This window comes from Colletes latitarsis, chromosome 10, assembly GCF_051014445.1.
Source record: "Colletes latitarsis isolate SP2378_abdomen chromosome 10, iyColLati1, whole genome shotgun sequence".
Lineage (NCBI taxonomy): Eukaryota > Metazoa > Arthropoda > Insecta > Hymenoptera > Colletidae > Colletes > Colletes latitarsis.
The window spans coordinates 25,932,678-25,959,870 of NC_135143.1; the positions used below are offsets into that span (position 1 = coordinate 25,932,678).

A 27,193-nucleotide genomic window follows, 5' to 3' on the forward strand; every position below is an offset into this window, starting at 1 on the left:
GTGATTGTACGATGCAATCTTTCAATATATTACAGCGCTAAAACAGCAAAATAAAAAAATACAGTTCTCAACATTTTATTACTGAAACTTCCCATTGCACATATACATTATTCTTACAAATTACTCTGCTGCATCTACACGAACGTTACATCTAGATACATTAATAATATTGTATAGAAATATTACAAACAGGTACAAAAACTACACTACATTCTTATTATATGATATCTTACTTTTAATTACGGATTACAAATTGCCATCGTTTGCAAGAGATTATCTTTCGTGACGATGTTACGGTATTTATCGGGTTCTGGACATTGACCCTTTATTTATAAACAATTTGAATCATCGAAATTGGAAAACTGAAATTTGTAATTCTACGATACACATAATAAAACAAAATTTTTTACATCCGTGAAAACAATCGTCAAATTTTTAAATGTTAAGTCTCTCGACCTTCTATGTCTATACAATGTTAAAGATTAATATTTCTTGAAATGGAACGCAGATTCTGCAAGATTGATTCTTTGATTAATCGATCGTATCAATGTCCATCGCAATGGATACTATTTGTGCCTACGTACAGTGTTCATCTCGTTTCTTTACTCGTAAATTAATTATTAATCCTCCAGCTGCTAGAAAAAAATTAATTTTTCCATAGATACATCATTTTTTATCTTGTAAAAAGGAAACTGTATTTCAATGATCGAATTTCATGGAAAAAAGAAATCAAACGTAACGCGTAATTGTATTTAATTGCTTAATTGTTTTGTTTTAAATGTTAAGTAATAATTAACATCGGGATGCATATTTTTTCTGCACTTGTGACATCAATGCGATTTTAAACAAGTCTCGCAACTGAAGGATGATAGTAAAGACTTCTTCATGTAATATGTAAAGTAAATAAAGGAGCTTAATGCTTGTACCAGTCCTAGTCGATCGTGTATAATTAACAATAACCATAGGAAGTGGCAGTGACATTTCAGGGTGGTTTGGCTCTTCCCGTTTATCGTACGCAAGGTTGTTACAGTAAGAATTAAAAAAAAAAAAAAAAAAAAAAAAATAGATTGAAAAAGAAACACCATCCTCGCAACCTCAATTCTCTTAAACACAGTTCATAGTACTAGTATTGATTCATTTAATATTACGATACACTTTTTTATTCACATTCTAAGTCTTTACATGTCTCTATGGCTATAGAGAGATCATCCGACCAAAGAATAAATTAAAAAATGTACAATTTGAATGTTAATTAATTAATACTTTGTGTACATTTCTCCCTAATGCGATTCCTCTATCTTAACAAAGTTTCTCGATTCTCTATTATTGCTAACAATTTTGGTTTTCAAAGGGCAGTACTTCGATTTCACTCGAAAGAGATCGATTGGATTCTCCGTTTAAAAAGTTCAATAATCTCCTAAATAATTTTGCCGAAGACATTGATTTTTGAAGAAATTCAATACCCTTATTATGCTATCAAGAAAAATTCAGACGTATCACCGGTCGTACAGTTTACAGATAATCAATGCGAATACTTTTACTGTAATACTAAATCTTTTGAACGAGGATTCAGTTGCTTGAAGGTGATCACTTTCTTAGTAAGAATTTTTCTGTTACAAGAATTTATTTACTATCGGATTTGCGCAGCACCTCTTCCTTAAAATGCATTTAAAAAATATGTCCACATCGTTATTATTATTATGGCATTCTTCAAGGTATACACGAGCCAAGGTGCTAACACCAGAAGCATTTCAAAGGATAAAAGTTATCAAGTTTACTGAACATTGTACCGTGAGAAATACTTGACAGGAGAACGTTTAGTTTCTTAAGGGCGGTGGTCCACCCCTTCGTCGAGATCAGATAACGCAACAAAATTCGCGACTACCTACATTAAATCGTTAAAGCAACAACGTGATTTTACGGTTCAGGACCAAAGTATCAAGCTCACGAAGTTGCTTTATATGTTATTCTACGAAAGGCTAGATTCATATTTTTTTTTTTTCTTTTTTCGTTTAAACTTAAACATCTATTCGAAAGCCATCGGGCGTTTATTTGGAAATGAAGAAGTAGATATTTACAGGATCTATACAAAAAGAAGGAATGGAGGAAAGGGGAAGGCGTCCTTTAAACGAAATCTTACAAGATAATTCAACGCGAAAGAAGAAACTTACATATTAAACTTAAGACAGGCTCTAAAATACAGATTGGTCCCACGTCTCAATTTCTTCCTTTTTTTTTTGTTCATTTTGCGTTTTATAAAAAGGAGAGTAGCCTTTGTACACCTTAAAGCAACATCCTATCGCGCAGCACGTCTGCGCGAGACAAAGCTACACTATACTTGTTTGTAAAACCAGTTTATAAAAAAGATGATGCTCGATCGTGTTTTATTTGCAGGTCTCGAATCTACTTCTGAACGCGTGTTTACTTTGTTAGAATATATTCTTGTTTTCTTTTTTCTTTCTGCAACGCAGACAATTGAAAAAGAAAAAAAAAGGAAAAAAAAACACTCACCCGTGACAAAAATAATAGAGTCACGATAAGCAGGATACAAAATATTTTGAAATATTGCTAAATACTTTTCTTTCAAGATGTTAAAAGAAAATTGATCCAACAATGAATTGAAGTCCCTATCGCTTATTTACAATTTTACAACGCATACCATGTACGGTAAAATGTTTCAAAAACCACTATATACGTCGTTATGGTTAACTCAAAAACTTCACGCTCGATTCTTCCTCGGTTCTCTCTGGTATGTATATAATTTTGGCGACGCACAATCGTTACTTTAAAAAGCGTACATTACTTTTGGTACGTTATTATAACCTTAAGTCGTACGAAAAGACAGAATGAAAAAAATATTAAGTAGATCTTCCTTTTTTGTCTTTTTAACGGGACGAATGACTAAAAAAGTATAAATGTATATACATATACAATATACTCTGCACTTAATTAGAAGAAAACAAATAATTACATGCTCGATGCGAAAGTTACCTTAGCTCCACTGGCCTAAAAAATTGAATTCGAGGAACGTTTCAACGTTACATTTAAATAAAAGCTAGAGAAGCAACAAATGAGACGGAGAAGAAGTAAAAAAAAAAAAAATATATAAGAACGATCTTAATCGTCGGGAATTTGAAGAACATATTTAAATCAGGTATACGATATTCCCAACCGTACCTACGCTTTTAATATGCTACAAAATTTTACAAATTCAGATCCACTCTATATAGCTGTCGCATCTTTGTACTCTCTACATGTTCGTAATATGCAAAATCTAAGTAACTCCACTCATTTGTCTGTCAGGTATATAAACGCGGAAACATTTACAATTAATCACTTAGTCCAGCAATGTATAAAAAAGTATAATACATCAGTCTGGCCAGTTGCTGACCAAAATACTTATCGACCTACGTTACCTAACGTTTTATATTTATTTTTTTTTTATTTTCTTATTCATGTTCACTCGACCATGAACAACGATCGTGTTTCATTTTTTGCTATGCGTATTCATCATCGAATCAACTGTATAAAAAATTGTTCGAAAGAGAACTATACGATTGTACCTGTCATGAGTTAGTTAAAAAAAAAAAGTTCCACGGTCTATGCAGGCTTTTACAAATTGTGATGAAATATAATTGTTGCTGTCGATGGAAAATACTTGATACAGAAGCGCTCTTTTAAGAAGATTAGAGGAAAGTATCAGAGCTTAATAGTCGTAGAGTTAAAAAGCGATCATAACTAAAAATAAAATAAGGATTTTCATGGCTACACAACGACCAAGGTCCTTCCTCTTCATATGTAACGCAAGAAATAAGGGTAATAGGTAAACACATTACCTACATGTTTGTTCTACAATTAAGAAACTTAAAAGACTTAAAAGAAATGGATGGACCCCGTTTCATTGATCTGTTATGCGTATTCGAAGGACTCCTATATCATTGATCTAGAGAGTCATCTAGAAGCCAAGAATCTTTGTGTGAAACTCATAATGATGGTCTCTCGATTGAACGTTCGTAGAAAAATAGAAAAAATGTGCAGCTTTATTATAAAATAAATTCTATCGATCAAGAGGCTTCTCGATACTCTCTTCGAGGATCGTTTCCGTCGATACACGAGTCCTTCTTATTTTGTATTTTAACCATGACGTTGTTTCCTATTTTCTCTTATATGTAGGTACACAATTTATGCAGAATATGCATCGGTTTATGAAACCGTTCCAGCTTCGACCTTCGTACTCGTGTCAGAAACATTTCTGAAACATTCATCTCTTCTCACCTGTGTATCTACAAATGAACAAGAATTGTCGCTACAGGGGGCAGTAGGCTCAAATACTTAAATAAAAGATTGAAAAGGACAGGTCAGTGACCATCAAAAATCCTTCCAGCGTATCAAATATTCACCTCGAAGCAATCCTCAATCATTTTTGTGTACTCGCATATTCATTTACGCCTATGGATACATATAAAACTAGGAATTCGCGGTTAAGACTCTTGAGTTATCTTAAACTCAATCTATCTTAAGAAAGGAGCCATTTCCTGCTCCGGCTCGCAAAAGAAGAGGCGTTTTTCTTCTTGAAGTGGTTACAGGTTGATACACGTAGTTTCCCTGTATCGCTCCAGTCAACGTTTTCTGTCTTTTCGTGCTAGGACTGAGTTCATACTCGAACGTCTCCCGTTTCGAGATATTCAGCTGCATGTGTAGCGAGTCTTTATTATCCTCTATATCTATTTCGTCGTAGAGGTGTTCCACGATGTCTATATCACAGTCCTGGCTGCTCTCATCGTAACTGTCGGTCACAGAGTTCGCGGCTATGTGGCTGTGGATGGACTCTTCGTACGTCGTGCTCTCTTCGACAGCTTCGTCCCCCGAGCTTTCTGTTTCTTCGGACATATCTCCACTGCCAGCGTACTTCATCTCACCCCTCTCCAGCAGTTCCAAGTGATCCGGATAGATCATCGCCTTCTTGATGGCCAACGGATCTTTCCTGGACCATTTTTGAACCTCCTCGTCCATTTTCGCCACTTTAGCGGGGTTGATGGCCCACAGGCAACCCTTCCTCTGGTTCCCGTTCCCGGCTGGCTTTTCTATCTTCTCGAAACACTTGTTCAGTGACAAATTATGTCTTACGGAGTTCTTCCAGCCGTTCGGTGCGGTCTTGAAATAAGGAAAATGCTCGCTGAAAGAAGACAGAGAATGGTTAGCGTGCTAGAACGGTCGCACCGCAGGTATATTTCATTAGGAGAGTTCCATTAAAATGGCGGTTCAACCTAAATGTGGTATATACAGTTAGTCAAGTTGAGTCCGTTTTAGAAACAGAACGTTCGAAATAAATAAAAAATTTTTGCTTACAAACGTATATAGAAGTTAGTTTACGAATTTTTAAATCTTTATTTTAACACCCTGTATTGATAATGAAGATCAATGGTTAAAAAAGGAGAAAAGAAAAAATAATCATTGTAAAACAAAAATTCAGGTTACAATTTCGTTTCTGGAGTATTATAACGATAGCGCTAGGCGAGTTACAGAGAGGGGAAACGGCAGCTAGTTAAACAAAGAGCGTGTTCCGCATTTTCTATGGGGATTGTACCCTTGGCATGCACCTGGTGTTCCAAAGGCCCCATACAAAATGGCAGCTTCCCCCCCGTTGCAACCTGGGAATAAAGAAGGGACGACAATACTTTCTCCCCTCGTGGCCTAAGCACCGGAGGGCTTCAACCAGCCCTTATCCTTCCGGCCAAATGGTCGAAAATAAGCGAATAGGTCGGCGACACGTCGTTTGTCAAATAAGAATCTCTGGCTATAATGTTCGCGACATATCAACAAAATATTAATCATGCTTCAACCTTTTTATAAAAGGTGTTTTTTTTTTTTCATAAATTATATTTGCAACGCTCGATTCGCCACATTTTTTAAATATCCTTTCTTTGGTTTCATACGTTTGAGAAAAACTCTTAATAAATGGTTAAATAATCGATGAAAACCTTTGCTTAAACTTTATTTAATAATTGATAATATTTTTTTATTTGTTGAATGTAAGTCCCTGCTTCATACTGCGTTCATAATTCTTTCCAAAACAACACAAGGACTTCAGGAATTGACTGTCAACTTACCACATGAAATTATAGATTTCCGAGACCGGTAGGGACCCTGTTTGGCTGTTCTTCAACGCCATGGCGATCAAACAGGAATAAGAATAAGCCGGTTTGGGGTAGAGTTTGTCATCGTAGTCCGACAGGTCAAACTCCTTCTCTCTTTTCATTGCGGCAACAGTGGTCGTTCCTGGACTAACGTGCACGTTGTTGTTATAAATCTGTTTACGCACGTGATGCGGAGTTTGGCTCGGACTGTGCAACACTTTGAAATTTTGCACTTTGATACTGGACATGCCGTTTATTTTGGGGGTGGTCTGCGCCCTCGTAAACTGAGGGGAGATCGTTTTGGCAGCCGAAATCGAGATTGTTCTCGACTTGGACGGTGTCACTGGTTTCGAGATTTCTGGTTCATCTTCGGACTCCTCCTCGGTATCCGTAATGTCGTTCTCGTACTGTTCAGTATCAGTATCGTTCTCGATGTCATTCTCGTGCTCATTTATGTTATCGTTATCGTTCTCGTTCTCTGTGCAGCTGCTAGCTTCGTTCTCTGCCTCGTCCTCCACGTCGATCTTCTCTTCCTTCATGTCTCTCTTGGGTGAGAACGAGAAGTTCCTCCTAACATTACACGGTGTTGGACTCCGGACTGCCATGTGAGGCATGACCGAGTTAGGGTTCACCATAATCGAGGCGGCATCGCCTCCGCTGAGATCAAGGTTGAAGTTGCTGGAAGAAAGGACTCGAGTCAGCCAAGGGGTACTTTGATTGTCACAAACTGAATATAATTTTATTTATTTATACGTATCGATGCATCTAAAAACTGCAACTGCGTTCTTTCTTTTTTTTTTAAACAGAATTCCATAATTGAATAACAGGAATCTCAACGCGCATTTACAATTTCAAACAATGAAATAAACACCTGTTTGAACTATTGCTGTTGCCATTGAGTAAACTGGTGGACCCAAACCATCCACTGAGATCATTATGGCATCCAATAGGATCGTCGTCCAACTCTAGGCCGGACATGTCGGTAAAATTAAAGCCCAGCTCCGGGTGACCACCGATAACGCCTTCGATCTCGCATTTGATGTCGACGTCAAGCATCTCCTGGAGCGAGAGACTGTCCGTGCCGAGGTAGTAATCCATCGTGAGCCAAGGGTCCCTTGTCGGTCCCTGATCCAGCCCAGTACCGTGTCTACTCTCCGTATCCAACATTCACCTGACTGAAATTAAAAGATATCAGTGAGACATTTTGAAAAACTCAACTAATCAGCAAACGACTCGTTAAAAATACTAGATTTTAACCTGACTTTGCGACAAAAGTGAAAGATTTGTATTACTCCCTCCTAATATCTCCCAATATTTTGTAATCAATAATGAGCACATTTGTTTTACTATAACAAAAGTGAGTATACTATAGAGTTCCGTTTCTTTTAAAAATGCAATTGCATTTTTTAGATGTATCGATATATGAATATACATATATAAAATTATATTCAGATTGTGCAACATTCGATACAGTCTAATTTTGCCTCATGACATTTTTGCCAATATCTGGCATGGTTGGATGTCTATTCTTATTTCATGGCAGAAATAGGTACACATAAATTGTTTGTAGTTCTAATGTTAAGGCAGAGTGAGGAATTGTCAGAGCAGAAATGTCACGCGAAATGCATTCGAACGTTACCAGTTTCTGATCGAGACGCGTTACAATTTTATAATTGCTATATCTCTGACGGATAGAGTCGGTGCGTTTTATTTCCACCGTTCATGGAAATTGCTTTATCCAGGCAGTCTCGAAATATCGGTTTCATTAAAACTCGGTTTCTCGTCCATCGATCATTCTCACATGGACGTCCGACCCCGCTTTATCGAGTTTAATATTCTGCCTGGACAAACTGCAGTTTGCAACTTGGCTCGCTGAGAACAGTGGTTAGATTACCTTCCACCCACGAAAATACTAATGAAACAACACGCATCGACATTCATTAATGAAAACGTCGCTGTAAAAGTCAAGCGTTGGCAATGACCCATCCGTAATTGATGACTTATTTACAATCAATTTAGTCCCAAAAGCAGTATGATCGTTTTTTTCTTTTTAATTCTACACATTGACGTGTTGCTTTCTATCATTCCTTAATTATTTCTTTAATATCATTATCAAAATTCTTGTCATTCTTATTAAAAATAGTAGTGTTCCTATAAGAATTTCGCCCACTCTATTATAGGCATTGTAAATATACCACAGGTAAATGTATTCACGTGCCCGATACCGTCATTAATATTTTTCTTGGAAAAAGCGTTCTGATGAATTTCGATGATTTTATCGGATCTAAGGATCATCCTCACGATCTCTCGCGGGCAAGGCCAGTAGATTCTCGACCGTGTCCGTACGCGTGACCTCGCGCGCGCGCACACACACACACACCACACACACATCTGCGTGTTAGTGTACACAGAGAGTGTGCAGGAACGTGCAACGAGGGTCTTGAACCCACAACCGGCTTGTGGGTGTGACTGACTCATAGTACTATAGTCGATTTACTATAGGAGCCGCGTGGACTCTCGTAGTATCTGTCCCCTCCTCTTCGTTCCCCCTTCCTTGCTCGTTACATACTCTATCTCTCTTCAATCCCCCTAGCTCTGTCTTTGTCACGTTCGAGGCTCTGTATTCCGAAGGGAACAACCACTGTTGTGTTGCGCTCTTTGATCCTCCTCCATTCTCCATCGTCGTAGTCGTTTGTCTCTTTCTTCTGTACTCGGTATCCCCGGCGTTTTTATTCGCTAACACTTTTTCCACGTCTGTTTCTTCGTACGTCTGATGTACTGCCCAGGTTTTCTAACTCCTTTGAAGTCCTCGACGACGATTCTGCACAGTTAGCGATTACGACGTTCATCCTATGGATTGATTTTTCCTTCTGAAAATACTGTATGTAGGTCTCTGTTACTATACCTCTCTATTCCCTTGCTACTCGTACTAAAATCAGATCTGAAAAAGAAAGAATTTCAGCCGAACAAGTATTATTCTTAGCAGTCTTTCTTTTGGAAAGCAAACTTCGTTTTATATCGTAATTTTTATATTGTAATTTTATTAAGCAGCGAAACGATTGACGATCAAAGGTATTATCACCCCTTCAATTTTTTTTTTTTCTCCGCAAATCTCAATCTTCTTCACACGGAGTCGTACATTTTCTTCCTTCCATTCTCCCGCTTCTTCAGCCTTTCACCAAAGCTCCCGATATTTCTCTCTGCCCTTCGCGATTCTTCATTCTCTCGTCCTCTCCAGGTATTCATTCTCCATTGCTTTCTATCTTTCCCTCTCTCTTGCGCGTTCGATATTTCTCTGTCACGAAGAATCCCTTGTTCCCTCTCTGTCCCGTTCCTCTTCTAGCTTGCGTGTTTCTGTCTCTGGTGGTTTGACGACTTCAGGAACGAGGCTCCAGCAACCGTGGCCTACCGAACAGACTCAACTCGAGCTCACGTATGTATAACACACGTTGCACCGCACCGGATGCACTACACCTACTACACACTACCGATCACCGAATTATCAGCTAGTGGAGAGAGAAGAACCGCGACTAATGCCGGGTGAAATTCTTATCTCGATACAAATTTCGAATAACGAATAAAAAATAAACAACCTTGTATTCTAAATGCTTTTCCTAAACATTTAAGCTTGAGAATTAATTTGTTTGGTTCTTCGGTGAAAAGTCCCGACACCCATATCTAGGTCAGTCGTTTGTTCGCAATTTACTTGATATTACAGGTAATATTCTATTAATGCGACTAAAATTACTTAAGGTAAAATATCAAGCATGTTACTTTTCTGAATTTAATTTTCCCATACATTGAATTGCATAAGAGAACCTTTATGCAATTCATTTTCTGGGTCACTCTGTAGCGAGCAAGTCAGGTAACTGTAATGTTATTGAATATAATAATATACAACGCTAATTGTATGCTCTAGTACGTTCTTTACTCGCGTAGAATCGTATCGGACAAGTTATCCGAGTTAACTGCTATCGCTTCGAAATTTATTAAACAGACAGAGAAAAGTATTGCTCGTGATTAATTGAAACGTTGTTCCGAAAATACTCGGCCAACGTGGAAGGAAACGGGTCGGATTATCGACGAAGAAAGAGAAAGACAAACAGAGAACTGACCCTGCTCGACGTAACTCGTATCGTGGAGTGGCCTTTATACGCGCGAGACATTCAAGTCTACGTGACTGAACGATATTTTTAGACGTAAAAGCGTAATGGAACTCGGCACATAGAGATTCGATGCTATTTTACACGATTGCATTTTCTAACGCCCGCGCCCCTTTTCCGGTTAGTTACCTTCGACGCGGGCAACGCAAAATGTTACGCAACTTTTCGCGAACGACGCGATAAATAAAGAAGAATCGCCGATGCAAAGTTTCCGGGGAAGATTATGTTCCCGAAGGTCGAGAAGCAGGAGCAACAGTTCACCCGTGCAACATCTTCGGAGCCAATGTTCATGTAACTTGGTGTAAATGCTACTCCAACTACAAATGGCCTGTGCACGGGCCACGTTTACGACGACCGTTCCGTGGAATCTGCGGTCAGATGCAATCGTGTATGTATGCATCGCTCGGTGCATACGCGGCGGATGCGTCGACCTTTTTCGCTCCGACTAATCAAATTTTCGCACATTTCACGATCCAATTCGAGGATCGTTCTTGCAACGAGCGTACTCGTTTTACACGCGATAACGAATTCTCACGCGGTCTTCGTTTTTTCGCCGGAAACGGGAATAAAATCCGCGCTAATTACGACGATGGTAATTCACTCGTAATCAGTCTCGATCGGGACTGTAATAACAATACCAATGATACCATACCACCGAAGCGGAGTCAGACAAATTTTATTCGTGGATGAAAAAAGAAGATTAATAATCGTTAAACAAATTTTGATTATTATTCTTATTCGTTTTGCGTGGCACCTTTTGCACACCCGTCAGAAACGTCCCTGTTCGTATTTACTACACTGTTATCCCTATTCATTAATAACTTCAACCAACAACTAATTGTGAAACGGCAACGAAATCGTCGAGTAAAACGTCCGATTAACTAGACTAGCAAATCGAAAGTTCCTACGTGAATCGTCGATTCACAGGCTGTTACAACTGCTACAACGAAGTGCAATTTTCACGGACTAATAACTGCAATGGCTACGCGGCGTGATCAAAACATATTTATCGTTTTGGGTCACTCCGACCATATTGTGAAAAATGGCGTACGTCTATCCGAATGGGATGGAAGCTTTTGTGGCACGAGAAAAAATGGAACTAGGAAATTAGAAAAGAAGAAGAGCAATGTCGGCGATGGGTCGTCGACCCAATGGCAAGCAACAAGCAGCAGCATTATATAAAACGGCTTTACAACGCGTGTACTCTCGATAACTTAATCTCTTCGAATGAGAATTCGCACGCGAAAGCGAACAACAGAAAAAGAACAGATTCAAAATCCACGGAGAATAAATATACGCTTAATAATTCGTAATTGATCCTCGAAAGACTGAGCCACAAGTTGTCGCGTTGAAGACCAGGAGTGGGGGAGGTTCACAGACCCCATCCACGTATTATATTTTTTTATTGGAAAACGATTTTAAAACACAAGCATTACAGGAGGATTAAATTAAAGTGTATTAAATAATATGGATTTGCGATCATGGCGAAAACATTAATTCTATATGTATGAATGATTTTTGGAAATACTTTATACAGAATAAATATTTCAAAAGTTCTGTCTATTAATAATCGCCCTGTTTGCCTGTAGTCATTCCAATATTCAACGACGCCCCCGACACGCAATGTAGTTTCAAATTCGACCCAGTTCATGGTCTTCTTGGAACGGAATTACCAACAAATGAAATGCATAAATATTCCCAACATATTGGATATCTCGTTGAACAGCAATGACATCCCAGTTAGGGTGAACAGAAAGCGGAAGTGGCGAAAGCAAAGAGACGAGGAACAGGAGGAGGGAGAACTAAAATATTTAAGATGCACGAAGATCATGCACATGCGCTCGACCCGTTTCACTGGGTAATCGGTCTTTCACCCGCGAGACCTCGACGAATAACAACCTTGGGTCCTTGGCCGCTTTATTTTCGTCTGTTTTCGAGTCTGGCGCTGCCTAAACGTTTCATGCACTCCGTCTCGCGCGCCCACGACGTCTGATTGCATCAAATGTCTGGTCCATTTTTCCTTCCTGCTCTCTCTACCCTCGCTTCGACTTCTTTTTTACGCTATAAGAATTTTTATTCAGAGAACGATCAATGTACCTTTGAAGGAACTTATTAGACATAAGTCTGACATTAGATTCTTTTATCAGCGACCCCAGAAACCCCATTATTGTACACTGCGCGACATCTCTTCCCTCCCCCTTCTTGATCATCAACGTGACGGTTTGTGGTTTGGTCTTTCTAGGGTTAATATGGCCCTGGTAGCTTCTCAATGTCTTTGGCGAAAACTTGACCGAGGGATACGACGAAGAAACAGCCTTGAAAAAGAACGTCCGCTTACCCGTAATAATATCACAGAGTATCAAATGGTCGTTCCACTTGGTCGTTCTCACAGAAAACGACCGACTAGTCGCTGACCGTCGACCAACGTAGAAAATTCGTATGCCAAAGTCAAGGGGAAATCGATTCTAATACCTGGTGGTTAATTTAGAAAATAAGTACAGCTTGGAAAAATCCCCGTTGACTTGTTGACCAAGTTAAGAGAACATGCAAGCAACAAGAACATGCAAACAAATGAGATTACAAGATTTCTGTAAAGTGCATTCGTGTAATACTGAGGACAAGATAGGGGAAATGTACCTACAATTGTTTTCTATTGAGATTAAAATGCGTACACATAAATTTGTTACCTTTAAAAAATTTGTACGATTCAATTTTCTTCCCAATACAAAACACACACAAGGCTTTACAAAACTAAAGCTTACTACTGCAACAGTTGGTACATTTACCCTATAAATTAAAACCGAATTTAAAAAGGATGTTTCGTACGTAATGTTATGCATGACAATTTACAGGAAGGAGCCAAAGAGTCGCCAAAAATTGTATCTCGTTCATGCAACAGGATAATCTTTCTCCCTCGTTGGCTCCTCAGCTCGAGTTCCGAGAAGGGTCCTCGAGCGACAGACGATCCTAAGCTAACCCTGAAGCTATTCAACCTGAAATCCTTCGCAGGTCATAAAGGGTCCTCTCTTCGTTGCTATCTCTATTTCATCCTAGTCGAACGATCCCCAAGGTTTTTGATCCAGGATTAACTTATCTTGCCTGATCGTGGACTTCATGACTTCTAGAAAATTTGTTTGATCTCCTACCCACTATACAGAGGATGAAGTTTCTATAAGAACACTACTGTCCCGAATAGTTGTCATATATATAATTTTAGTTCAAGTTGGTCATGGCGTAAAGAACTTTCTAAACATGATTATTAGCCAATTTGAAACGAACAAAACCGAGTGTTCTCTAAGGATAACGAAGATTATTATGCGTTGTGCATTCACCAGTAAAATAACTGAACAACGAGGAACAAGATTTTTCTACCTGTCCTCTAGTTAATAATATCCTTAACTGCTCTATAAATACCAATTCATCTAACTATAGTGATTCACGTATCTATGCACTGACATGATTTTCCTTCTAATCAACTAGATCAGCTGCAAGAATATTGCATCAACGAGTGAACCCAACTACGATACTGTAAATAAAACTGTAACATTGATTGAAAAGAAGATGAATAAATCGTTTAACAAATTTAGAGCCGAAGACCTATTTTCCCATGTACATCGAGTAACTTGCTGTAATTGCAAGGGCAGGGGTGCATATATTTGCACTTTTAGAAGGAAGATAATAGTTCCACTAGGGCACGAATGTGCAACGTTCGCAATTAAAGGGTTAAAAGAGCGGCAGCGACTCTGAACGACGTTACAACGCTATAAAACCCAAACCGAGTACGATAACTCCTCCACGTTACAACAATCGACGAGATTTCCCTTTCACCGTGCCTTTCGTAACTGTGTGCGTTGGCCACGGGCGCAGCTGTATGCTTGGAACACCTGACGAAACGCCTGCGCTAAGACGATGCAACTGATAAACAGGGAGAGACTTCTAGCCGAAGGTAGAATGGGAGGACTCGTTGGTCTTCCTTCAAGAAACGCTATCCTTTCAATAATTTTCAAGTTCGGTGGTTGTACAGTCTTTTCTTTACACCTAAAATGAGGATTCCCTAATTTAAATTAGAATTGTAATGGTGTTTATACGTATGTGTAAAATGATTTAATATCAGACAAATTTTGAAAGGCGATACCTTTGGTAGAAATAGTGTTAACTTCTGTTCTCATTTTCTCGATTCATATAGAACGGTATTTAAGCTAATTTGATGCAGCCGCAAATTATTTGTTGCATTACTTTGCAGTAAACATACCGTAAAATAGTTTCCTTTCATATGACTGAGGCGAGCGTGGCTTTGACTCTATTTTTCATGGAAAGGAAGGCAAGTAGCTTGTTCGAGCCTTAAGGAAAGCGCGTTCATGCTGGTTGTGTACACTTTAAAACCAATATTTGCTCTACGAGTTTCTCGTATTATATGGGAAACTGTGTTCAAGAGAATCTTTTCAAAAAGGTTACACCTCTCATCTTGCACCTTGTGACGCTAAAGAATACGCGATCTATCTTCGCTGACACTGGTTTCTGAAAGAAGTTTAAAAAACTTACTCGACCTCCATTCATTCCATACCAACAAAGTATCGTAAAGATTCATTAGCGAATGAAGAATAATTTTATTGTGCAAGAAAATAGTTATTCCGTAATCATGAGTAAATTTTACAATATATTCATCATCCTATATTTTTTATCTGGAATAAAACCTGCCAACTGTCTGAAAATGGCGTTGGAAATGTCTCTGTGCCCCCATGTAATATTACTCGTGGAAAAAAACTTTCGTGCGCCAGTAAATATTTACGAGTAACTTAATTTTTCAACGGAAGAGTTGTAAAAAATTGGTGCTGTGAACGACCAGCGAAGAGGATGTATCGACAAAGTTGAACGAAGAGTGGACAATGATTTTATATAAACAGAGGGAAGGCAAAGTCGGCCAATCGACAGTGTGGGCTTTGCGTGCGCGTAAAGCGCCCGGGTTTCTTTGTGATCGCTGCCTGAGAACCGGTTTGAATCGCGCAGAAGAGGGCTTATGAAGTGAGTCGAATGTGAATCGTGTTCGTCTAATAAATGGACATTTGTCGAGCAGTTCGATAACGACGATCTACGAGCTCTAGACTCGTTGGGACACACCGGGTGACACGGTTACGGATATGTTAAAAGTCTGTTTCTAAAACACTCGTGAAGTCTGCTATAACCAGATGCAAACCCATACTTCATAACATAAGGGTCTGCGATAAATTTGAGTCGTTTCAGTGACCTAGATAGCAACTCACATCCTTTCTTTCACTCAAACGAAGACTGATTGCTCCTTAGCCTGTTCGAAGCAAGACTGGGACTATTTCAGAACTGGGTGAAATTTATTTCAAATAATGTTAATTGGTATTTCATAAATATATTTGAAGAATTTTTCAAAATACTCAGGACTGAATTCCACGAAGAAAGGAAAATACATAAGTTTAAGAAAGTTTTGACTTTCCTCTACTAAATCCTTCCCCTTTCTACATATTATTTTCAGTCGCTCTAATGCCAAGTGGAACATTCTCACGGAGCAGAGAAATTAAATAGCAACAGTGGACTATGTTCGATAATAAAACTTTTGACTTTTCTGTAACTAAATTCTTCCTCTTTCTAGATATTATTTTCAGTGACCCTAATGATAAGTCGAAAGTTCTTACGGTGAAAGGAAATTGAAAAGTAACCGGGGCTAGATTTAACGGGCAATGAGACTACCGTTTTCCTCTTGAAACCAACAAAACGAATGATCAACTCTAACAGAAACAGTTACAGATGCTTCATACCGTGGCAATGCGTGAATAGCGTGATGCGCTAATTTACGATGCACACGGTTTTACGATACAACGGCTCTCTGTGTGGGTCGCATACAGTAAGGCAATTTACGGTGTACGAATAATTTTACGATTCGAGAATTCGCAGTCGGGACTCTAATCTATCGTTATATTCTTCGACCGTTCGCGTTTGGCTTCGTCGATTACCGTCTGCTTTATCTTTCGTGTTCGTCTGCCGTTCCCATTTATACTATTGATCTCTAGTAGCTGGTTCCGTAGTTTATACCACCAGTGACTCTGAATTGTAATCGTCCCTCGAACCTACACGTCATCATTCATCCGTCTCGTCCATTAACCGACTCTTTACTACTGTTTACCTTTATACTATTGATCTTTATCTAGACTATCGCTGAACAATGAACTTTACCCCTACTGTTCCTTATGCACTGTTTATCCTTCTATGATATGCTATATGCGACTCCAACTTGGTGCTATACATGTGCTTCGCTTTTTGACTGTAATCCCAATCAAACTTGCACACCTTTTCTCACGTATTCGGTCATCTGAAGTATAATAAATATAGATTAATGTAAAGTGCAAACACGTAAGTAAATTATTATTTTTCATAGAAATCTTTTTATTGGTATAATTACGCTTCCCACCGTATATCTTTTAAGAGCTACGACGTCTGACTATTTCAGTATTTGATTCCTCCCTACCTTTTGCTCATATATTATTGATCTCTAGGTCGTTATACGGTTATCCCATCGAGTGAACAGCGCGCCGCGTTAATTTCATTTCTTCCAAGCATACTGCACCATTTTGTCAAAATTACTGCACTTTCTCTTGGGCGTCGATCGCGCCGTCTACAAATTTGCAATTCGGAATAACGTTTCGACGTGTTATTTTATCCTTGCCGAGCATTACTCCACGACGGCAGGCAAGCAGCTGCCGGGAGCAGTCAATTTCATTACGTGTCGTCGAACTCCGCAGCTGGATTTTCTTGCAGAGGGTCTCGCGCCCCTCTCGCTCATTCTTTTTCCCCTATCGTTGGCGAAAATTCGACCTTCAACGTGACTCCTGGAACGATCCTAATCTCCTGGAAATTCTAAACTCCCTTCCGAGCGATGATTTTTAGCCCAGTGAATCTCAAAACCCAATGAACTCACCCCTCTGCAAGCTTCAATGCTATTTCTACCGCGGTTTTATGCATATCTATTTAAATCCTAAAATAGTCAGAGTTATAAAGAAATGACACGAGATAAAATTAAATGGTTTTAGAATACAGCCTTTTCCCAGTTGCGTGCGACGACCTTATAGCGAGTAACACTGCGCCGCGGTCCGAACGCTCGAAATTTGAAATCCGATGGTCATCTATTGTCCCCAATTCCCGAAACGGTACCTTCCACTTAGATCCGAGAACGTTCGAGCGAACCGACGAGACCCCGAAGCCGAGGAAAGTGAAAATTCCCACTCGGAACGAATATATTCGTCAAGAGGGAGCAGCCGAGACAGCGCGAGTTTTTGCAGTATTTTCAGGTACAGGTGTAAACCCGGCTGTCCCTTTGTTCTCGAAACTACCATTACGTGCAGGCAAGAAAAAGAGTCCAAGCGTGTCGGACGGCGGAAGTCTTGCCTGGCAGGTAGCTACGAATTTTTAGCACCGGGTCAATTACTCGGGCTTTCTCGTATTTCGATATCCTGTGCTACCCCGACGATATAGTACACTTTCCCCATAAAACTACTCCGTACGAATCGTTCTTATCGTAAGTCACAACGAAAGAACTTTGTTAATTTTCCGCGAGAAAAATGCACGAAACGCGCGTTACAAAATTCCTTTTTTCTACGTTTCGTTGCGGAGAAAATCGAAGATGAAAATTGGTGGGGCGCGCCAACGAGAATTTTCAATTTCGATTTCCTCCGAGACGGTACACCGTACGACGAATTCTTACTTCACGCTTTCTGCGTCATTTTTCACGACGATTTCCGTAATCCGTAATTATATTTCCGTAAAAGAACCGTCTATGTTTTTATTTTTCCGGCTGTTGATTTTCTACGAGGCATTCGAGGAATTTGCCCCGCATTTCCACAGTGAACGTCGGAGGGAGCGTTACGGTCACGGGCCTGTTAATGTTCCACGAGAATAACTCAACCTTTCGGTGTACACACAAGCAACGCGTAAAACATGCATACGTCGAACGACGGTTTCACGGTCGTGAAAACACGAGACATCTCACGGCGGATCTTTTCCCATGGCCGCGGTGCTTGCCGGCTAACTTCCTCAACGGGATAATACACTTCCGCCAATAATGTTTGCGAACCCTGGACTCATCAAGAGCCTCGACAATGTTATATTTCTCCTCGACCGTTGTATGCAAATGTACCTGCGAAACGTTCGATGAAAGTTCCCCCGTTTTTCTACCAATTTTCACGATACGTACAGCGAGTCACAAAATTATTGACACGGTTATACAGGGTGTCCGGTAACTGGTGGTACAAGCGAAAAGGGGGAGATTCTACGTGAAGAAATACATCTAAAATATAGAATAACAATTTTTTGTATGAGGCTTTGTTTTCGAGAAAATCGACTTTGAATTTTCGCAGTATTATTGCAATTTAAGTTTATAAACAATTCCATGACACTGGAAGTGTTTATCAACATAAACTTGAATCGAGACAATGATCTACAGCGAGATCCGTTATAACAAGACATGATCAAGAGCGCGCGATTGTAGAAAACAAAGGCTCGCATGAAAAATTTTCATTCTATATTTTAGACTTATTTTTTCACGTAGAATCATCCCCTTTTCGCTTGTACCACCAGTTACCGACCACCCTGTATATTCGAAAAAGAATATTCGAATTTTAAAGTGTCGTCGTTTGTTTAGACGTTGGATGTTTAATTTCTTTTTTAAAGTTTTATGGTTCTTTTTGTTGCAAAAGTTGCACCAATTTGTAAAAAAACCCCTTAAGCGAGAAAAAGATTCGCGATACGCAAGGTAATTGCACGTATACGCGCGTTGCGTTCATCTGTGGCGGTGATATGATATTTTTACGCTCTGTGTATGCGTGCCTCGACCGCATCCATTCTTATCCGGTGCTTTTGTAACAGTCGCGGAGCGCAATATTTGCATGTGAGATTTTATTGCGGCACCAACCGAACAATGTAGAATATCACGCTTGTTCGCGGGTTAATATTATTCCTCGGTCAATAAGCGAATACGTCTAGGTGTTGAAACCGCGAGTGGATTCACCGAAAGAATCGCATTGTTTCTACAAACCGATAATGCTAGTTTGCCATTAGGATTCCTCGATTAGCGTACACGATGTTCTAATTGCCACTCGTTTCATGAGAGTTCGTAGCCACAACTTAGAAAATTAATTTGTCGATGGGACAGGGTAAAGCGACACATACCGGTCACGTAACTTGAATCCAGCGCGACCTAATTTCTAAATTAAAGAAAACTGAAACGTACGAAGAACAGCCATAGGAGAAAAAAGTATCTCGAATAAGCTTTACGCTTAGCTACTCGAGAAATCTAGTACTTTTTTCTTTTAAATTTCACGATACAATGTTTAGGCGACAGTCTTAAAGATCAGATTTCGAAAAGAATCGAGGTACAAATGAAGGAATTCGAAACAAAATATTCCTGATCCTAAAACTACGGCATGGGATCCTGAAATACTCAAAAATTTGTTACGAAAACGGTGGAGAAATAATCGTACGGAGTGTAAAGTAAACCGGGCCACCGTACGAATGTTTTTTTCTTCTAACATCAGCTAAATTTGCCAGCAACGGTCTTGTGTTACGACAGAAAGAGACGCTTGAGAAAGTGATGCTCTTTTCTTCGAACTCTCTATTCGTTACGTAAGAGATAAAAAGTTTGAACAAGGCCACGTGAACGTGAACAGTATCTAATGCGCGAATGAACAACAATGTGTTTCTTGTTTAAAATAAAAATATAAGACAAATGTATACGGCAGAGGTCTTGGTTTTGAATTTGTATTTAAGATACACGTGTACACAGATAATATGCAATTGTTTACCCTAAAAAAATGTAAACACCCTAGTTTTCCTACACTAAAATGAACGACTAATAGATTAAACTTTTTTAACCAAAATCATAATATTTCTTATTTTTACTTCCAACTTATTAAATTACGTCTGTATCGCAAATTATTTACTTAGAATTTAAACATTGGAATACTTAGTTAATATTATTTTTTATTATATCTCTTTTACTAGTTATAGTTATTCGCCTCTTCATCCTCTTGTTAATACAGGTGTACCCGTGTATTAAGAAATACATGGATTAAAACATAGATATATTAAGTACCCTTTAGTATACAGTTGTCGTTATATGTATTTGCATTGGACGTAATACAACGTACCCTTTTGTGGCCCGATTTTGAGCACACCGAGCGAAAGGTTGCGTTTAGACACCCTAACAAATTGGGCACAAAAGCATTCGAGAAGGCAGATACCGAAATTTCGGACCCTTGGAATTACCACTGGAATTTTTCCCTTTCCTTGAATAGTCCAAGTTCTTTTGTGCCACTGTCGCAGCATAACGTGACAAGAATACTGCCTAAAGTGATAAACGTTCGAAGCTTTTGGTAACTTCAAAATGGTCAGTTGTAAAGCAATTCCAGAACAATCATCGGTGGGATACTCAGCCTACATCTAGATTATAAATTCATTTAGAGAAAATATATATAAAACTACGATTTTAATTGCTAATGAATTGGTCGGAGTGTTTGTACCTATCGAATGCATATTGGTCACGCTTTTTAACTGATTCCTTGGTTTAACGAGCCCTCGACTCAAATTTTCCTATTACCCTCGAGCCTAAACAACAAAGATTCGAATTCAAGATCATCATAGAGATGTTTGGTATACGGGCCTCAAACACGCATCATTAGAGAGGTTTTACCGAGAAGCAACAGACACGAGTACCCACAGCCAGTTTCCCAGTACACACGACTCTAAGCGCTGGTTGCTCCAGCGTTGAAATAGAGACACAGACAGACCGAAAAAAAACACTCGGCTTCGTGCATTGCTTGTCGAAAAAAGAAGTTCGAGTACGGATTTCGAACGACGCAAGGCAACGAGAAGCGCCCGTTTCCGGTGACTTCGTTCTCATGGCTGTTAAATAAATACCAGAAAACCAGCGTACGTGTACATGTATCCACACTAGATATCGGATCGAGCAATGTGAAAGTGTCCGAGAGAGCAACAACGAGCAGCCTGTACCAATCTAACCACGTGTTCCCTGATACAATTTTCGCGCTATAAAATTAGAATAAAGTTGGTTCTTCCTTTCCCCGGTGCAGGAAAACATTTGAATATTTTTATAATAGTACTCGATTGTACGTTAACACTTTGATAATCATACAAAGACTATAAAAATTGACCTTTTAGATCAGAATGCCCCCCCCTAAGTATCGAAACAGCATTTCAGAATCCGAATTTTATTCGATGAACAAGTCTTTAAGTATTAATTTTGTAGTGCTGACTCAACGTACAATTTCAAAGCTTTTTGTCCCCTCTATTACGTAATCCCCATTATAAGCATAACCAGTCTCGTGGCTTTTTATTTAAAAAAAGAGAAAAAAAATTAAGACAAAATAAAAGTTATAAAGTCGCAATATTTTTCAGCAATAAGTGCGAGATTGGTGATGTGAATCGGACGAATTTTGTTGGCATTAAACGGAGGAGGGGCGTAGCCACGAGTGCATAGAACCGGCAGTCTGGATCTTGCGATGGACCAACCGTAGATACGTATAGCTGCGCCTCTCCTACCCGCGCTTTTCGCCGAGTATCGATCTGATATCCCCGCCACTGGTCGACCAGTGTTTGCTACGAGAGCCATGAGACTGTCTGCGCCCTGTCGCACCGTGTACACACACACACTAACACCGTGGAACCCTTGGGTCTGGCGCATTGGTGGTGGTGGCGGCGAGGCTCGGTTCTTGCCTGCCGCAAGACCGTTTGAAAATTCACCCGAGCCAGGCTTCCTTCCTGATACGGTTTTCAGGTCTGCCAATTGTCCAATCGATGGCAATTACCAACCGACTATTTATTGCTATCGTAGACTCGCACTCTACACTACATCAACCGTTAAACGTTAAGTTTTTCAAGCTCGACGCTAGATTTACGAACATTGATTACACGTATTTTTATCAGAACCAGTCATGATCATGATTACACTAATAAAATTCAAGATAAATTGTTAATAAATAATATTTGTGAATTCCGTAACTTTAAGTACAAGTTCCGTAAATCGAATCTTCAAGATACATTTACTAAGATTATTTATTACGAGTTTCGTAACGGATCAGAACACTTTGTTGCCTCGACTAAATTGAAATGTAAACAGCTAACGATCTACGAATGCAGTTTCATAGCGACAATCTAATTTGTACGTACGATCAACGCGTCAGTTAAGATAACTGACTTATTTTCATGGTACAGTGGGCTTAAGGCACCGTTTGTCGCCTCGTAAATTGTCCAATCGACATTAATTTGGAACAGATATTGTTAGTTCGGCAATTCAAATTTTCCATTTCTGATTCGCACGGCATGTGACGTAGAAAGAATCGAACGCGAGAACGCACGACACGTGGTCGTGTGTCGGTGGTAAATTGGCGCGAAAAAATATCTTCTTTCTCGATTTATTGCAGCAATTACGCGAGAAGTCCTCGTCGCTCTGACTATAAATTAATTAATTTCTATTTGAATCGTCGCGAGATGGCTCATTATATAAAATTCTGCCAACCTAATTTCCCTCCTATTAATTAAATGTACACGCAGGAAATTAATTGAAAAGTCGAAATATTTCAACGGTACTCCATATAATGCGACAGCGGTTCAAAAACATCTTCGTCGTGCTTAAAAAAAGAAAAATATTTATGTAAAATATCTTTGGAAACAATCAATATATTCTATAATTTAAAATAAGATCCTCGACTCACGTTCAAATTCGACGGGCTTCTATTTACGCCATTTTGCTATCACCGAGGAAACAGATTCGGTTTCTTGAAAAATTTCACGTGTTGCACCGTACAGCACGCAATCTACATTCTACAAAGCGCGTTTCTCTGCACGTTCCTACGAGCTACAAGTTGTTGCGTGTTCCAACATCTCTGTGAAACCGATACGGAGAGCAAGATCGATCCTCGATCTCGATTAGATTCGACCGCGATAGTGGGTACAGCCCGCTGAAAATTAAAACAGGAATCAGGAACGATAATTGCGTGCCCGACCGCTGACGCTGTAAAACATCACGACTCGGAACGCGTTTCAACAAATAAATCTCCGATCGCGATAAGTATACCTTAGTAACGTATTGCGTTAATCAAAATCAACGACGCTAAAATTGTTACTTGAAAATTGACGGGTACAATTGTTAAATTTCAACTCTGACATTGTCAATGTTTAATAAAAAAAAAAAATTGTCTCAACATATTTTTCTTTTGGAACATCGTTGATTGGTAGCGAGGTGTTTACGAAGAACCTTTACGCAACTAAATTTTAATCACGCTGCCTGTGCACGAGGCGAGAGCGAACTGTAAGCATCGCATGAAAGCGTAATTTACAAACTTTTCTTACAGGTATCTTTCCACATCTTTCAAAGTGACTTTCTAACTCCTCCGAGAGAGACACTCTTCTGGTATTCGTTAGAGAACAATTGCGCGAGTTAAACATTTGTCTCAAACGATCCTTCGGTAAACACAAATAACAATCGAGCTGACGACGCTTAACAGCTGGATCGTCACATTGTTTAATCTGTAATAAATAGTTACGTTCGAGAAAATGTTACGCGGCACCAATTTTATTTAAAATTAAAAGAAGAATAACGATCAGTACCAGTTTATTTCCCACGACGAAACGAAAACCCATCGTTTTGTATCAAATACAGAAAAAGAGAATAACCTCAAATTGTACAGTTATTACTATACCTTTTCAAGTCACTACATTCAAAATTAAGCAAGCAAGAAGAGAATACGACCGCAGAAGGGCCAGTAGTCGGTGCACGGCATCGATTCACGTCAAGAAGCGACTTTTCTTTACCGGTGGTGTAAAAAAAAAAAAAAAAAGGAAGGAAAACAGTACTAAACGAACAAAAAGCATCCGGCAGCATGGGACGAACTCGTCCCGAGTGACAAATAATCATTCGTGTATGCGCAAACATGGCGAGAAGGTGAATTTCAGATTCGATCTGGTCTCTTTTATCGTAACGTGTTATTTTACTTCGTGGTTACTTCTCGCTTGACATATAATTATGTAACACCAGTTCAGAAACTAATCTTTTACCTGAAAAGTAAATAATCGATCAATAGTTTAACCTAAATATTTCGTTTACATTATAAAACATTATCTTTGAAACATTTGAAAATTAAATTACAATACTTTTCGATCAAATTCACCGTCCCAAAAACAATGGAACGATAATTAATGTAAAAATAATTAAACTATTTCGTCTGTCTGGAAAGACGATAATGTTATTTTACATTATATAAAATAAAATTTGCTCGGCTCTGATTTCGGTCGAGCCTGTAGGATGTTTCCTGCGGTAGGCATATGGCGAGGGGTAGAGTTCCCAGAAAGTTCCCACGGTCAATAGCTTTCATGGCGGTGAGGCTTGAAAATGCTCGAGGGGCCCTCCCTGCTGCTCGTTATTCGCAACATTTTCGAAAAATGTCTTTTAGGGATAAGCTGGTGAAAAACCAATAAATCCCGAACCGAACGATGCACCGTTACGTATCGTCCACACGAAAACTACAATGGGATCGATTATAAATTCCTTGATGATGTCGTCCCTTGCTAGGAATCGATAGTACGGTTTCCGTAGATCCTAATCCCCGTCGAAAATGGGCTCCTTTAATTACTCTCCCACCCCCTACTATCGATTACCTGCAGCGGTCTCGACCGGGGGTAATTTTAGCCCAAATTCGAGAGTCAAGCGCGACAAGTTTACTTTAATATTATCAGTACTGATTTATTATTCTACGTTGAACAAACAAAAATAACATTAAACTATGTATTCGTAATATAATTCATACCTTTGTACGCCGAACAAGAATTTATTAACAGAAAATTATTATCTTCTACGTAAACGTTACTTCAACAATTTCCCGAGTTCCAATTAAAAATTAAACAAATTCACGATATTACGTAATATGCAAAGAGAACGGAGAAGCATTGCTTAAGACTGTAAAATTTGATCCAGCGTATACCTGAAAATCGATAATTGTTTATTTGAACTTGAGTCAACAGAAACAATTGCTCCCGGACAAGTTTCGAATTATATTAAAGAAATGCGTTTTTCGATCGACGAAACTAGTAGTAAATTTCCAACACTCACGGTGAGGATAAAAAAATATCACGTATTCGTAAGTTTGAACTCTACGTGAAAGCCATTTTCTATCATTCACAAACGAACCATGGAATCGAAAGGCGATTCCATCGTACAAACAGGAGCACTGCATCGCGCGGCAAAACAATAGCTCTCACCACCGGAAATACATATTACATCGAGTAAGGTTTCCCCGGTAAATATACTCTCTTCCCGCCGAAAGTTACGTACGACGGGGTCTATATTCCGTTCGCGATGAATCACTCATTCAGTTCGATTGGACACACGGTTTGCCTCTAGAGCAAACCAACTGTTTATTTTCGTGTATAATCAACAAATAATCGCCATGGTGATGCACGTTCACGGCCGCCTACGTCTCAACTGATGTAGCGCGGTAAACGTACAAATCGCGAATCAATTAGATCGTCATAACCCGAAAAATGGGCTATCGCGGTATTACCGGCAATGTATTAGACTATACTAAAAATTGTCAAACCGGTCTGACAGATTCGTACGGCTGTACGCATTATACATTCGTAAATAAACAGACGAACATAAATATAGACATGTGAGTACGTGATAAACGCATAGAACGAAAAACAAAAAAAACCGTCCAGAGCGTCGCGACCGCCCCCCTCGTATATACCTTGACACTTACGAGTCTCTGTTTCGGTCACGGCGGGCCGGCAAAGCATACGAAATATTTTTTCAAGATTTCTCGTCGAGATTCGCATGAACGGCGCCTGATAAACGCATAACAACACTTACCGTGTGTTCGACGATCCTTGAAGCACGTCGTCCTCGTGGCAAAGCACCACTTTCACACATATATTTACGAGGGAGTTAACGCGGATTTTTGGCAGCGACCATGCATAAACGGACACCGACACAAGGCCCCCTTTACGGAACTGAAGTAACGTTGACACGGCAGTCTCGTGAACAAAGACCACGCACGATTTCAAATCCCTATACGACGATTGGACAGCCGTAGTCACGTGACTTCGCTGAGCTCTCCTTATTGGTCGAACAATACGACTCGCGAGGACACTTTAAACGATGCACTCATGCACATGGCCGACAAAGGGTGCTTGCGAGGGAATTTTCTTCTTCGCTTATGTGTACGATTATCATTTCTATACGGAATAATAATTTTTTTCGATTAATCGTTCAACGAATGGTCGATCGCGTGTGCACAGGGTCCAGGAAGCACGGCATTATTGACAGAAATGGTTCCGTGTTTTCTCCCTAACCTTCCCTACTCTAAAATGGCCGAACCCAAACAACGTGTAACAAAATCACTTACAGTAACCTTGTATCGATATGTTTTGATTTTTTTCACAACTCAAAAAATAGTTACGATTTTTGTCGGTCATTTAAGATCAAAATGGTTTACAACTTTGCTCGAAAAAGCGAAAATTGTTTATGATGAAGGATCATAAATATTGGACGAGTCCATCATTTCACTGGAGAGGGAAGTACGGCAGCCCCGTTTAAGAATGAACCACCGAGATAATGGCGGGAATGCAGGCACGCGCGCACAGATTTATCGACTTTGGCGCGAGAAACTGTATACTGAACACTTGCACTCTGTAGAAATGCCTGTTCGACACTGTTTTTTCAATTAAATCTGCATAAATCGCGACAATACAATCGATTTTTAGCGGTATTTCGCTCGGAATGCGAACTTTCAATACCACTAAAGTCAATAGACATGTTCTTATATCTATTTCGTACAATTATATTTGTTGGACTATTTATAA

The 27,193-nt window shown here is 39.4% G+C and overlaps 1 protein-coding gene across 3 annotated transcripts; it reads right to left on the bottom strand.

Moving 5' to 3' along the window:
* On the bottom strand, window positions 1-26,981 carry Jumu (Forkhead box protein N4 jumeau). Of its 3 annotated transcripts, none has more exons than XM_076775529.1 (5): window positions 26,202-26,981; window positions 23,050-23,295; window positions 7,009-7,312; window positions 6,111-6,815; window positions 1-5,176 (listed from the first exon to the last, which is right to left on the bottom strand). In XM_076775529.1, the coding sequence occupies exons 3-5, from the start codon at window positions 7,302-7,304 to the stop codon at window positions 4,507-4,509; spliced, it is 1,671 nt and encodes a 556-aa protein (XP_076631644.1). In that variant the 5' UTR covers window positions 7,305-7,312; window positions 23,050-23,295; window positions 26,202-26,981; the 3' UTR covers window positions 1-4,506. The 3 variants fall into 3 exon arrangements, with proteins under 3 accessions (XP_076631644.1, XP_076631646.1, XP_076631643.1); XM_076775531.1 differs by lacking the exon at window positions 26,202-26,981 and adding an exon at window positions 24,037-24,466; XM_076775528.1 differs by lacking the exon at window positions 23,050-23,295.
* Between the last annotated feature and the right edge of the window lie 212 nt (window positions 26,982-27,193).

Coding starts and splice junctions, on each gene's coding strand:
- Jumu (XM_076775528.1), bottom strand. CDS start 7,304: ATGTTGGATACGGAGAGTAGACACGGTACTGGGCTGGATCAGGGACCG. Junction 6,816..7,008: donor AACAGCAATAGTTCAAACAG/GTGTTTATTTCA, acceptor CCTTTCTTCCAG/CAACTTCAACCTTGATCTCA. Junction 5,177..6,110: donor GAAATCTATAATTTCATGTG/GTAAGTTGACAG, acceptor GTCTTCTTTCAG/CGAGCATTTTCCTTATTTCA.